This window comes from Alosa sapidissima, chromosome 5, assembly GCF_018492685.1.
Source record: "Alosa sapidissima isolate fAloSap1 chromosome 5, fAloSap1.pri, whole genome shotgun sequence".
NCBI classification, from domain to species: Eukaryota; Metazoa; Chordata; class Actinopteri; order Clupeiformes; family Clupeidae; genus Alosa; species Alosa sapidissima.
The window spans coordinates 6,428,214-6,443,178 of NC_055961.1; the positions used below are offsets into that span (position 1 = coordinate 6,428,214).

Here is a 14,965-nt window from a genome sequence, read left to right on the forward strand (position 1 = left end):
CCTACTTGCATTGAATATATACGCAAAACAATACATTACGTTGCATGGAGTCGACCAACTACTGGCACCTGTGAACAGGTATTCCAGCCCAGGACGATTGAATTACATTCCACAATTCCTCTGCATTTCTGGGTTTTGCCTCAGAAACAGCATTTTTGATGTCACCCCACACGTTTTCTATAGGATTGAGGTCTGGGAATCGGGCTGGCCACTCCATAACGTCAATCTTGTTAGTCTGAAACCAAGCTCACTTACTGGTGTGTTTTGGGTCATTGCCTTGTTGAAACACCCATTTCAAAGGCATTTCAAGCATGCCTCTTCAGCATAAGACAACATGACCTCTTCAAATATTTTCATGTATTGAAACTGATCCATGACCTCTGGTGTGCGATAAATAGGTCCAACACTACAGTGAGAGAAACATCCCCATAACATGAATTGTGCACCACCATGCTTACTGTCTTCAGTGTACTGTGGCTTGAATTCAGTGCATGTGGGTCATTGGACAAACTGTCAACAGTCACTGGAGGCCAATGGAGAAACATGTGACTGACTGGTAATCAACTACATTCACATCTTCCACCTGAACGGTCACCTAAACTTATTGCGTTTGATCACACCTTTCCTCTGGCAATTCTCTCGTGCAATACTACGCATGCTCTACCACAGGGATAGGCAACTGGCGGGCCGCATGCAGCCCTCCTCCTCACTCAGTGTGGGCCACGGATAAATTTTGAAATGTCATTAAAATGTTTTACCACATCTGAACAGGATCCTTATTGTAATGATACGGTCCACCGATAGGGGCGTTTCCTATATATATACAAAATCCAGCATAGTTGAGCTTTCTTCACTACAGCCAGCGAGCGAGGAAGAGATACAAGAGAGCGGTTTATAAAGAAAACTCAGAATTGTAGACAAGGTGGGAAACAGCCGATCTTAACACAGAATTCAAAGTTACAACTTATGTGTTTAGTAGGCTATGCTTAGAAACTAAATCAGCCGTGAACTTAAGCCAATACTACAACACCATGCAAGAAGATCACTAAAAGTCGGCTACATCGGAGCTGCTAGAGCCGCTGTCGTAGCCGACCTCAAAGTAAAGCAGAGTTCCAACGGGTCATGGAATTTCAAAAATACCATCAGCAAGTCTATTCCAGACATGGAAGGTCATAGTGCAGTACGCTGTGTTTGGAAAATAGGCTACCGCTAGATTTTCATGTAAAAATTGCATATTTTTGCATATTTTGCTAATATAGAGTCTAAGGAACAAGATTTTTTTGTCTTCAAATTTTCACGATCCATCTTTAGTGTTTTTATCTGTATGTTTTAAAATAAGCGATTATATCTAGTCTGAAAAGTGATTTTCACATTTTCTTCTAATTTTTTGACAATTAATTCCACTTTTTGCACACAAAACCCACAGATAATGTAGAAAGGTTGTTGGTTCTAAAACAATATCCATAGTTTTCAAACTTTGAGTGTCTGAAAAGTGTAAAAACACCTCCTCCCTTGTTGCCTATGTCAAAAATGATTTCTTAATCTTTGCTTTTCTTGATGCTTTCCTTAACCTGCCATGTCATTCTGTTGTCTACCTTAACAGAAATTTGTCTTGGAAATAATCTATAAGAGTACAGGCAACACAGTACACCACCAGGTGTCATAGGCATGGGTAGTTAAGTAGCAGTAGGCAAAATTAACAAACAAAAGAATATAAAGTACACACAAACAGACAAACCACGGATATAAGTCACAAACAAACAAACAGACAGACAAACCACGGATGGCCCTTTCACAGCCTGAACTAATACAAAAAACTAATAGCTCAAGGGAAAACACTAAACCATATGCATTTGCTCTCTTTAATCTGGTACGCCCTCCAAATGAGCCTGGGACAGCTGGACAAGGCTAAAGTTAACACCATCTTGGTCAGTGTGATGCTAAGCACTAGTCTTGGTGTGGACTATGGCTACCCTCAACAGGTCTCCAACTGCAGTGTTACCGAGGCCTGGCTCCCTCCCGATACACCCATGAGGCTGTGGAGCAGCCAGTGCTGGTGGGCTGGATGAATCTCGACTGGTAGGAACAGGTTTAAGCTCGGAGCGATGCATGGTCTTAAGGGGGCCCTCCTCTCCATACGGCCTAATCTTATAGTGTGTGCCAATTCCATCCAGACACTCCACAATTTCATACTTGGTGGACACCCATGTATCCTGGATTTTGTGGCGACTGTGAAAATTGTTCTTGCAAAAGAGTGTACATGTACATTACATTTAGCAGACACTTCTTGACCAAAGTCACTTACATACTGTATGTCAGCGATATTACAAAGGATCACATTGTCCCCGGAGCAACTTGGGGTTAAGTGCCTTGCTTAAGGGCATAACAGTGGAAGCCGGGAATTGAACAACAACAACTTTTGACAACTTTCAGGCTACTGCACGCTAGCCCTAGCCTGACGAGCCAGACCCACATTAAAATGTAGGGTCTGGACACTCACCGTTCGCAGTGCTCAGTCCGAGGGGCGGGATAATCAGTTTTCTTTCAAATTCCCTCTGCACGCAATAGGACAGCGGCAGCGCTATGAGTCCCATGCGTTTCCCACCAGCGGAGCTAGTTGGCTAGTTCAAACGTTTGCCAACTTAATAAAAGCTTAACTCGTGTCACACTGTTCGCCAGCAGCAACATCCATCTTATTTGTTTTCAAGTAGCAGGGAATTCAAGCCAAACTGTTGCAACTCTGCCATCAATCATTATGTTAAGCCCACCTAACGACTCTATACACGATTTCATTGGCCTGATTAAGTTTCGATTTCTGGAGCTCACAAGCCAACGGAGAGTTGCTAGACTAGCCCTGGCAGCAAATGTAATTCGCTGCCGCTAGGGGCACGTCTAGATTTATAGGCTACGCTAGCCCAGCTCCTTAACCACTACACTACCACCACCCACTAGAAAAAGACTAGAGCTCCAGGTGGTAATATGGGTACGGTGTCAGGACCATCATGCCTACGATATGCCACAGCCTCTTCTAAGTGTCTCCTAGCACTAGCATAGACAGAAGTCAGGTACTCACTGGCACCACCCAATCAGTCGGTGGACTGTCCCTGTGGTCACCTCCAGTATTTCCAAGTAGGTGGTCGCCTGGCAACTGTGGCTTCTGACCTAACATCAGCTCGTATGGGGAGTGCTGTGTGGACTGGTACATGGTGGTATTATAGGCGAACAGGAGATGAGGGAGCAACTGGGGCCATTTACGCTTCTTTTCAGGGGGTAAGGTCCTGAGCAAGTCATGTCCTGTTGAAATGTTCACATTGACCTTTCCCCTCTGGATGATAAGTGGTGGTTCTAGTCGTTGTTATGCTGTAGATGTCACACAGGTGTTTCAATAGCTCCTCCTCAAAGCTGCGCCCTTGATCAGAGTGGATTCTCCTTGGCATGCCATACACATAGAACCATCTCTCAGTTAGAATCTTAGCTACGGTGGAAGCTCTCTGATCATGGGTGAGAAAGGTCTGGGTCAACTTTGAGAAAACATTTGTGACTACCAGAACATTCTCTTGTCCTGTGGTACAGTAGCCCAATCCAAGAGAGTAAAGTCAATGGAGATTATCTACAAAGGCTTAGTGGCTAACAGATTTCCAAAGAAGGTTCTGGCTTGGGTTGTCTTGCTTTAGCAACCAAACAGTGCTCACACTCAGAACACCCCTTTTGCACCTCATGCCACATCTGGGGCCAGTAGCACCTCTGGCATATCAAATCTGTGGTCCTGTCCACCCCCAGATGGCCATGGTTGTTGTGTAGGCTAGTGAGCACTTCGACTTGCAACACCTTGGGCAGTAAAAGCTGCAGCACTGGATCCCTGGAAAGAGGAGCCTGGATCACTCGGTACAAGGTCCCATCCACTTCCTATATCTGGGACACTGCTTTATCAGCTGGACTTCCCTTGGTTCACTCCACTTGTCTTAATGGGTAGGTGGTTGTCCCCGTCACCAAAACCACAGGTATCTGGAAATACAGGGATCAGTCCCTTGCAGGACTTTCAGGTCTCTTTTGGTTCGATCAGGGATAGGTCCACCATACAAGATTCTGTCATCCAAGAGTCTTGGATAGGTGCACTCGAGGCTTACATGTTGGCTATGGCAATCGGCAGGGGGACGTCCAGGCCGTGTGACACAGATCGCAAAGTGTTAGTGGGGTTGTGGGAAGCCTAGAAAGGGCATCGGCATTGCGATTAGCTGATATTTAATGTTGTAATCAAAGAGGGCAAGCTGAAAACCCAGCACTGTTCCAGAGCGCCCAGTTTCACTGATTGCAGGTATTGGAGGGGATTGTTGTCAGTGTACACGGTGAACTTGTTGCCCAGGAGATACTTGCATTTGTTTCCCGTGATTGCCTACTTGACTGCAAGGAGTTTGAGTTTCATGGCACTATAATTTGACATGTTCCTCTCACTTGGCCGCAAGCCCCGGCTAGCAAAGGCTATTGGTCGCCGTAACCCATCCTTTTCCTGTCACAGAACTGCCCCCAATCCTGCATGGCTTGCATCTGTATCCGCAAGATAAAGGGACGACTGAAATCGGCATAACCTATGACTAGCACTTGAACAAGCCGTTCTTTTAAGGCTCTGAATCCAGAAAAAGTTCTGAAGGCAAACCTGAACCTGACTACATTCAATGTATGCATATTAATGCATAATTAATGAGATATTGTTAAATTACAGTAGCTTTTTCCCATTACTACTTGCGTGAGTAGTTGTAGTTACCCCTACCCGTTTTTTTCAATGGCCATTTTTTAATTTCCTGATTGGTCATGGAAATTCAGGATTCATGGCTCCTGCAAGACAAGGACCGCCCCCATGATATATGCCTCCGAATCAGAGCTAGTGAACGGAGCTAAGCGGTGAAAATATCCCACTCCTCGCTTTCAAGAATCAGTCAAAATCACGAACAGCCACAGCTCTGTTTAATTGTCAGGTGTGATGAAATCCGTTCATATTCCACTTTTTATGTCATAAACGTTTTAGGCCTATAGAAAGGTTTTGTGGTAGGATTGTCCATTGGTCAAGTTGTTGCTTCAATTCGTGTTTTAATTTATGAGACGCACCGGTGCTGGGTTCATCAGTTTTGCGCAAGTTTAAAATGTTTAGCCGATTGCGTAATTTGTAATTTTCGTTCTACAAGTTCCCCTTTTCATGTCATGAATATAACATGCCTATGATAAGGCTTTGCAGTTGTCCAATATGGTCAATCTATTGTCTCAATTGTGTTTCATGTGACGCGCAGAAGCTACATTCATGCATTGTTTTGGTCCAGTTGAAAATGTTTCTGCCGAATTTGTCAGCTGTGATCAAATGCGTTCAATAAATTCCTCTTTTGTGTCATAAATATAACATGCCTATGCTTGATATTAATGCTAGATATTAACAATGTAGCGCAAGAATAACCATGTGGTGACAGTTTTAGTGAGTAAAGATTCATTTTGTAATCTAAGAGGACACATTTCGCGGAAACATGAGAGTGTGCTAAGGAGAGCAAAGAAAAACATGAGCAATTTGAATATGCTTCATATCAAGTAGAAGACTTAAGTAAAACTGGGATGCTAAGCCTGTATTCTTTAGGCAATTAATCCCACTGATCCCTTTAGTTTTAGGCTTATGTGTATTAACGTTGCCAAGTGTGTTTGTTGTTGCACAGGTTGCATCGGTGTTGCACTATCTTTTAAAATAAATGTTCTGAGTGAAATATATTGCCGTTGCTCTTATTTCTTTGGGATTTAAGTTTTCTGTTTAAGGTGACAATTCAGTTTGTAGATTATTTCTCCCTCTTTTAAATTGGAGGGAGCATGGAGCGATTTCACTGCAGTGGGATGATTTTTAAGTGGAGCGGGTAGTGAAATTGAGTAGAGCGATCTGACGCGAATTTGAGTAGAGGAGCGGCCGAGTGAACAGCCACCTGAGCGAAGCGTGGTGTTGACTTGTGCGTCTTTTTAAGATGGTGAACGAAGGAAAGCCCTCTAATCGGACGGGCAAGACTGACAAATAGATGGGCCTAGGCCCGTCCAGGCCCACCCATGGCTACGCCTATGCTTTCAAAATTATTTAGCTAACTCCATCCCCATCAACGAACTTAGAAACTGGCATAGTAGCCTATGAAATTTAACAGTCTTGGTTTTATTAGGAAGACATGAATTCTGGGTGGGTTTGGGCAAGCCTCAGACTCGTGTGAGCGGTATCGGAGCAGAACAGAGCGGCCGCTCCGGCCTCTAAATTAAAAAGCACTCCACGCTCAAATTCCATCCATATTACACAAAACTAAACTTCATTCACTCTCGGTGTATAGATCAGGACAGACTTGCGGAACAGGCTGCAGGGCAACAGTCTGGCCTGCATGAAGATAGGTATTAATGGTCCAATAGTGAAACAGTGCAATTACCAAAGGCCCCTTGAAATATTCTTTTTAAAGCCAAGGAGGATGGATTGTAGTGACTGATCACATTTGCACATTTGGTTGTTTTGCACTTTCTTTTGCATTTGTTCTATAGTTTGTAATAGTCTTAAAATTGCTCAAATTACACAAATATTTTGAAATATTTGTATACTGTTGTATAGTTTGTTTGGTGTTATTACTTTGTTAACTGTTATTTTGAGAAGCTGGTTATTTATTTAACATGTAGTTGTGACCAAGGGAGGGCGCTCAAGGGAGGGTGCCCACTATGACAGTTCTGCACCAGGAAACACAACAGACCCACACAACACACCGGGACAAGAGATAAAGTTAAAATCAACAAATCTTTATTGGGGGATAAAATGTATACTAAAGGGAAGGGGGCGGGTTCAGTCGTCGTGGCTCAGGAGAGTGTAGAGACCGGGGGGGTGGAAGCTGGAGGGCACTGGGGCAGCGGCAGGTATGGTTCGCCCGGCAGGGGACTCACCCGTGGCTGAACAGCGTTGGGGCAGCGGCGGGTAAGGCTCGTCTAGTGGGGATCTCGTCAGCGGCTGGACAGCGTTGGGGCAGCAGCGGGCACGTCTTGTCTAGCAGGGGTCTCGTCAGTGGCTGGACAGCGTTGGAGCAGCGGCGGGAACAACTCGTCCAGCAGGGGTCTCGTCAGTGGCTGGGCAGCGGTAGGCACAAACCGTCTGGTGGGGGCCTCGTCAGTGGCTGGACAGCGTTGGGGCAGTGGTGGGTACGGCTCGTCTGGGGGGGGGGGGGGGGGGGCGAGCAAGCTAGTTATCAGTGGCCGGGGCACAGGGCTTAACGCTCAGGGGTTCGGCCCAAGTGTGGGTAGCGGCTGGCGGGCCTGGGGCTACAACAAGGGTCAAGAAGAACACCACAGCCGGTCACACTCGTGAGATTAACAGAGTTGCTCTGACAAACACTTCAAAGCACAGCACGTCACAGCAAGGTCAGAACAATAGTGTTCAAAAACAGATGCAGCCCAACTAGCATGCAAACAGGTTAGCCAGCACAGCTGAATGGTACACTGATAATATGGCTCGATAAAGGGACCACTTAGCGTCACTGCCGTCGCTTCTCACTCCCGTCTGCCGAACTCCACCCACGAGAAGTCCGAGTGCTCAGCGGGCCAGCTTCGGGGACAGGCTACTGGAGGCTATATTCAGTGCAAAATACACAACACTGCAATCCGTGAAAACCCACTCTCAGCACTGCAATTCGTGAAATCTCAAACTCGCATGCACATTTCTTAGTGGGCACAGCAACATGAGTACCGGTACTGCCATAATTTCTTTACCAATCTATCCCCCTATTTTTACCCAAATCGTATTTTAAATCTATTGATCAGGTACTTATCTCTTTTATATGGGGAGGGAAGACTCCCAGAGTTAGGAAATCCCTGCTTCAGCAATGCACGCTCAGCGGAGGGCTCTCTCAACCCAATTGTCTGTACCTCTCTTAAAATATGGTATCAATTCAGGCGTCACTTTCGGTCATGTTCTGTCTCTACTCTAATGCCCATCTGCAGCAATCATCTTTTTCCACCCTCTCAGTTAGACCCTGTCTTTCGTCTCTGGGAGAGAAATGGCATAGTGAGCTTCAGTGACCTATTCATAGACAATGTTTTTGCCAACTTTTCAGACCTATCCACCTCTCACAACTTACCCCACACTCACTTATTCAGGTATTTTCAGGCGAGGCACTGTCTCTCCACCACCTTTCCCGACTTTCCCTCCCCACCCCCCAAGACAACCATGGGAAGAGTTATTTCAACACAAAACTCAAAAATCTCTCATTTCCAAAATATATCAAAGTATTTTGTCTTTTCATAAGCAGACTGGCTCTAAAGCCTCTGCTGCATGGAAGACTGATCTGGGAGTAGAATTTGGAGAGGGTTTTTGGGAGAGAGCCATCAAGAGAATACGTACCTCTTCGTCATGCGCTCGCCTAGGTCTTATCCAGTTTAAAGTAGTACAGAGATTGCATTTTTCACAATCAAGACTATCAGAAATGTATCCAGAGGTTGATAACACCGGTGTCAAGTGTGGAGCAATGCCCTGCCATCTTAGTCATGTTTGCCCTTTGTCCCAAACTTGAAAACTTTTGGAATTCTATCTTCAATATCCTTTCAGACATTCTTCAAGTCCAATTAGAATCATGTCCTCTACTAGCTATTTTTGGTATTACACCAGTCCCACAGCTTCTTAATAGAAGACAGGCAGATGTTGTTGCCTTTGCTACTCTGCTGGCAAGGCGTAGGATTCTATTCTCCTGGAAATCCTCACAGTCCCCTTCTGTGTCCCTGTGGCTGAAGGATCTTATTTTCTTTCTAAAACTAGAAAAGGTGAAATTCACTCTCAGAGGAAATATACTAATAACTTTTACAAATGCTGGAACTCCTTTATAACTTATTTCAGTGAGCTACAAACACTTCCTTGATTAGGGGGTGCATTCACCTACAACTTATTTCAGTGAGCTACAAACACTTCCTTGATTAGGGGGTGCATTCACCTACAACTTATTCCAGTGAGCTACAAACACTTCCTTGATTAGGGGGTGCATTCACCTACAACTTATTCCAGTGAGCTACAAACACTTCCTTGATTAGGGGGTGCATTCACCTGCATTCACCTACAACCATTTTTTACCCCATTGTTTTTTCCTCCTCTTTGTTGGTTTATTGTATTATTACTTATTTTATTTTATTTTTTGTATTATTTTTATTATATTTTTGTCAAAAATATCCACTTAATTTGGTTTCTCAGTTGATGTTTGTTTGTGCGTTTCTGTATGTGTGTCTTACATATCTTGGGGGGTGGGTGGTATGGGATTGGGAATGGTTTGGACTTGGGAAAATTAGTCAGTATTTGATTGTATTCTTATGCATGTTGTATTACCATTGTACAATGTTAAAAACTATTGTCTTTCATATATTAATAATAATAAAAAAAAACCTTGAACAAAAAAAAAGAAATATACACAAGTGCATGTGCAAAATGTAGCCTAGGCCTACTACAGCACATTTAAATGAAGTGCATAGCAAACAGAAATAGCCTAGTCCATATCTCCATTAACTATGTCCAGTACTCGTGTAACAGTGTAGGAGTGTAAACAATGTATAGCTCGTAGATTAGCTTATAGCCTAAACGTGAAGTGCTTTGGTGATATTTTAATTCCATGTCAACTGAGCTGACACCGGGGCCGGCACGAGTGCACGGTCACTTGCCACGCACATCAACGGCAACATTTTTGCCATTCTGGCAAACACTGGATGAACAATGAATTGTGAGTGGCGCTGACTAAAAAGAACTGAAACGTAATTTATTGCATTTCACATCCAAACAACGCCATATTTAACACTGCACTTACTTGTGTCCTCTGAACTACACCTGCCAAATCAGTCAGACGTGGAGACATGTGAAGAACACAGACATACATATGGATATTCCTTGTTTTATGGATATATTTGGTTAATTGCAAAGACACAAGCAGCGCTGCTTTACAGTGTTTATGCTCATTCATCATTGACTACATACATCATTGGATACCCAAGCATGCACAAACACAACGAATTCAGTACAACCATTCCAGAAAGCTTACATATTCCCCATCAAGTCAATATTAGATCTGAAAGAGCTCTTGAAAATGTTAATCTGCTGAAAATGTTCTCTATTCTAACCAAATTCTAAAAATGATTGCTAAAATAAAATGTCATCATGAAATATGAAATCAAAAATATCATGAATTAATGTTAATGTGCAATATTACACATTCTGTGATATTTTCACATTATTTCACGACAAGAAGTGTGTTTGGTATAACGTCTCAAAATATTTTCACATATTATTGTGATGACATGTTCATATTTCATTATGAAACATGTTCAAGTTATAAAAAAAAATACAGTATAACAAAAATGTTCATTTTAAAACATGATACTAATCCGCTTTTATTTTCTGGGGCTGTTTTCTGTACAATTCTGCCTGGTTTTCTCAGTGTGCTGTTACAGAGGGCTTGACCTTTTGGGTTCCACACCTGACATAATAGAAGAATAAGGGTCGTATAGCTTCGTCTCTCAAGCCGTAGATCAGGGGGCTCAGACACCGAGGCAGAATGAGAACAAAGAGAAAGTTCAGGTAGCGCAGGTCCATGAACAGACGAGTGCTGCTGGTCATGGCAAGGGCTCTCTCTATGCTTATATAAACAAATGTGTTAACACAGAGAACTAACTGAACAAGGTGAAGCAGTATGGTCTTATGAGCCTTCTTGGCAGATTCTTTTTCAGCTGAGGCAGATCGAGCTGCAACCACAACATTGACATAAGTGAAAAACAAGATGCCTGTTACAACCACAAAGAAGAAGTAACTGAAGCCCTGATACACATCGACTTGCCATGCTGACAGAAAAAACCTCTGTCGAGTACAGAACATAGGATCTTTAAAAGATGCTGGATTGACTACCAGTGCATAAATTATATCTATCAAAAGGTTTGTCGAACTGAAGAACCAGATGAACACAATAGAAATGCCTGCAGTTTTTCGGGTCACCATCTCACTATGCCGTAGTGGAAAACAAATAGCCACGTAGCGTTCAAGTGACATCACAGCCAGGTTCAATGCAGCGTTGCGGAAAGTTGTCTCCGTCACCACTAACAGAAGTGCACATATGGCTTTTGGAACCAGTTGTAAATTCATAGACAAAACATAGAGCAACATGGAGATCATTAACTGAACACTATCATTACAGAGCATGTGGGCAAAGAGGATATAGCGAGGCAGCTCTCTAAACACAGGCTTACTCAAGAGAGTGTGAAACATGATGCTGTTGATGCAGGTGAAGAGCATGGACATAAGAATGGCCACAACAAGTTTAGACAGCGGACCTTCATTCATTTCCACCTTAAACATCTGCTGATGTACTAGAGAAGAGCCTTCACTGGACTGGTTAGGCATGGCCATCATGTGCTACACATATATATATCATTGAGAATTTAAAGGTAAACATATATCACAGACATACATACAGTATGTGCGGTACAGGTTGTTGCATGTACCCAAGAAAACAAACAATCAGACTTTACACAGAGACATAAACCAAAAACCCATTCAGAAACATCATTCAGAAAAGTGAAGTCATTTGGAAGACATATGCTTCTGATGAGCTGTGCTGTTCCTAATCCACGTCATCCTTTCAGTGAAGTGAACCTCCAGACTTCGGATTGATTTGTCCCAGTTATTGTTATAAGCAACTGTGATGTAAATGCTGGTGTCATAATCCCAGCCTGTAAGGTCACATGTTCTCTACCCCACCCCTATCAGAAGTTACTAGTATTGGACTATTAGTGGATGGTCTTAATAATAAACATCATTCATCCATCATACAGTATGCCATGATTTGACATTAAGCTTTAGCTACGTTCCTTCTACTCCCTACTATCTACATTATCTGCAATAACTGTGTTGTTTAAGACTGTGTGTGTTTTCATGTTGTTTTAAAGCATACAGTGATGCACATAGGTGGTACAGGGAGACTGTGAGAGACAGATGCTTCACATGTTAAGCTTCTGCTCTTGGTCATTAAAACTTTTCAAACTCTATGCTTACTGGCATGCTAAATAAAGATACAGTAGTGTCTGATCTTTCTCTGCATAACTAAATTACTCAACCATTGCTAAACTGCAGCAAACTTGTTTGATGGATTTTTTAGGAGGATCAGATGTCACTGTGACACTGCTACATCTATTGTATTATGGACCCTTTCAAGAGAGTTCCATTATCAGCATCATAGTTGGCCCCACAAGACTTCCTTTTTAACATTCCATATGTTATCTTAATGCAGAGGAAGTAGATTGGGGCCCAAATAGAACGTTCAAGCATTGTTTGTGTTTACCTTGTTGAAAGGGTCTATAGGGTGAAGCAGTTTTAGTCTGTCAGGACGCATACTCTCAAGCTCTCCAAATGCTCTCTAATCAGGAGCAGCTTGGCTCTAATTACAGGGTTGTAAATACTAGGGCCTACGTGGTTGTGAGGAAACACCTGTCTGTGTGTGTGTGTGTGTGTGTGATGGCCTGCTAGGCATACTGTTTGTTTCTGTTTTGTCTCCCCTATTCAAGTGTGCTTGTGGGCATGGCCGGCTCCTTAGGGTAACACAGCACACCAGCAGGTGTGCACAGGCTTTTAAGGCGTCTGCTCCGTGTCTCCAGCAGACCTTTTTGCTTTGTGAACATGCAATGTTACAAACTAACCCCATACATTTCTAGGGGAGATTATTTGAGTGCTGTGTCTCCTCATTAGAAAGTCTCTGGTTCTACTAGCAAAACAATATAATGGTTCAAACACAAGGGAATCAATCAATCACCAATCTTTGCTGCAAAGGAACAAGTGCTAAACGCACGGAAAATCAAGAAGAGCAAAGTTCATGTAGTTGTAAGAGATAATGCCAGCTATGTTGTAAAGGCAATGGATCGCCTGGGAGTTGCCAGTGTGGGGTTCTTTGCGCATACCCTTCAACTAGTCGTGAACTAGAGACTGTTAGCACAGTGCAGTGTAAACAACGCACTGGCGATCAAGAGAAAATATGCCGGTCACTTCAAGTATTCGCCTCCTGCACGCTTTCCAGTTAAACTCAATATGCCACCCAAGCGCCTGCAGCAAGATGTTACAATGAGGTGGAACAGCACTTTCTACATGACAGAAAAGGACCCTCTGTATGACAAGTATGACCTGCCAGCAACATTAACAGCAAACCAGTGGGGAATACTTGAGAAGTCCCTCATAGCACTGGCTCTGTTTTAAGAATTGATGAGCTCCTCAGCTGCGTATGTGGGTCTAGAAAAGGTTTGTTGACTTACAACAACTAGCAGTAAAATTAAGCTGAAAATGATGCATTAAACGCGTACCAAATCGCAAAATGCTTGTATGGGTATTCCCAGGCTATGAAGCTTCTCCTCAAAGAACAAACTGAAGACATGGAATCCAAGCCATCACACTCAGTTGCAACTCTTCTTGATGGAAGATATAAAGGCAGGTATGTGTGTCTCTTTCTGTTAAATTTGTGTGTGTGTGCGCATGTATGTTCTTATCTTTCTTACTTGGTGGGGCCATGTGACCGGGACCACACCAATGGGATGGGGTCCAAATCTACAGTGGGGCCACCAATTATAATTTAGACTAGCTTTGCCTCTGTATATATCATGCAAACACACAAATGCTGCTTGATAGTGTACACAAACACATTCCACAACATGCCTTCCAAAGCATCTCATGCTGTGATACAGTTCTCCTTCAGAACCTAATAGCAACATCCCAGATGAAGACGAGAACACAGAAACAACGTGGCATTCATGGGAATCTGAAGGGGGGTTTCAGTTGAAGCTGATGAGGAGTGGAGTATTGGAGGATGTGCTTGCATCGCTGTTGGCTTAAGCTACTCAATTTCTTAAGCACTGCTTCATAAAAAGGAAACAAAGAGTATCCTTGGATTGCACTCTGGTTTATGCTGTCGGTGTTTTTCTGGCAACAATGAACCATTTTTGCACGGAAGCCAGACTCATTGCCGCCTTTTTTAGATACATTTTGGGTTCATAATGGTGTATTTTTGTTACGTTGTTGACAAGATATTCGGATTTAAATTCTGGCCCAAGACTGAAAATCTAACACAGCATTTGGCGAGCCAGAAAGAAGAGATAGCAACACCCCGAGGAATTAAGGCAGGAAAATTAGGGTGTTTAGTGTGTAGAAAAGCAAAAACCTTGCTACCCTCAGAAAAGGGACTGGGTTTACACCTTGCAGAAGAATGGATCAAGGGTGATGTTACTAGCTCTGAAGCAAAGAGGCTATGAAAGGAGATACAGAAACATAAGGACAGCCAGGCCCACACAAGGTCAGTGGAAATAGTCGAAAGAGAAAGACACCCTCCCAAACACTTTCCTTGATATACAGTCCAATTTACTCAAAAAAAAAAACAGTCTTGTTCAGAACAGCTTACACAGTGGCAAAAGAAAAGCTATCGTACAAAAAGCTCAACCCACTCATGACAATACAGGAGCTTAAAGGGGTGGTTCAGGATTTTGGACATAGGACCTCATTTCCAAGTTAGCGTGATATTTATCAGTAGAGTTTTCAACACATTTCATCCAGTCCTTCTAGTTGCGGAGTTCGCAGGTGCTAGGCTGGCGCAAGTCAACAGTATGTGTTGGCCAGTATGTGTTAGCCTGGTGGTATGGTTTTTTTTGTTTCCGTGCATGGATACGGAACATCGAAAATCGGCACCTGAAAGCAACAGGCAGGTGCAAAGTAAAGTGATTATAAAGGCTGATGCAGACTGGTGATTGGTCGGAAGTAATGAATGAATGAGTGACGTAGCATTGAGTCTTCCTGACAGAATTTAACGCTAACGCTTCCATTCTAATTATGGTTCCCATTGTAATTATGCAATTTGTAATGTTTTGCATGGACGTGCGCTGGTGTGCGTTCATGAATGATAGAAGGATGGTGCGTGCACCTGCCAATATG

At 43.2% G+C, this 14,965-nt stretch overlaps 1 protein-coding gene across 1 annotated transcript; it reads right to left on the reverse strand.

The window, feature by feature from the left end:
* Positions 1-10,400: 10,400 nt before the first annotated feature.
* LOC121709231 (odorant receptor 131-2-like) lies at positions 10,401-11,410 on the reverse strand. Its single transcript, XM_042092454.1, has one exon. The coding sequence runs from the start codon at positions 11,408-11,410 to the stop codon at positions 10,445-10,447; it is 966 nt and encodes a 321-aa protein (XP_041948388.1). The 3' UTR covers positions 10,401-10,444.
* Between the last annotated feature and the right edge of the window lie 3,555 nt (positions 11,411-14,965).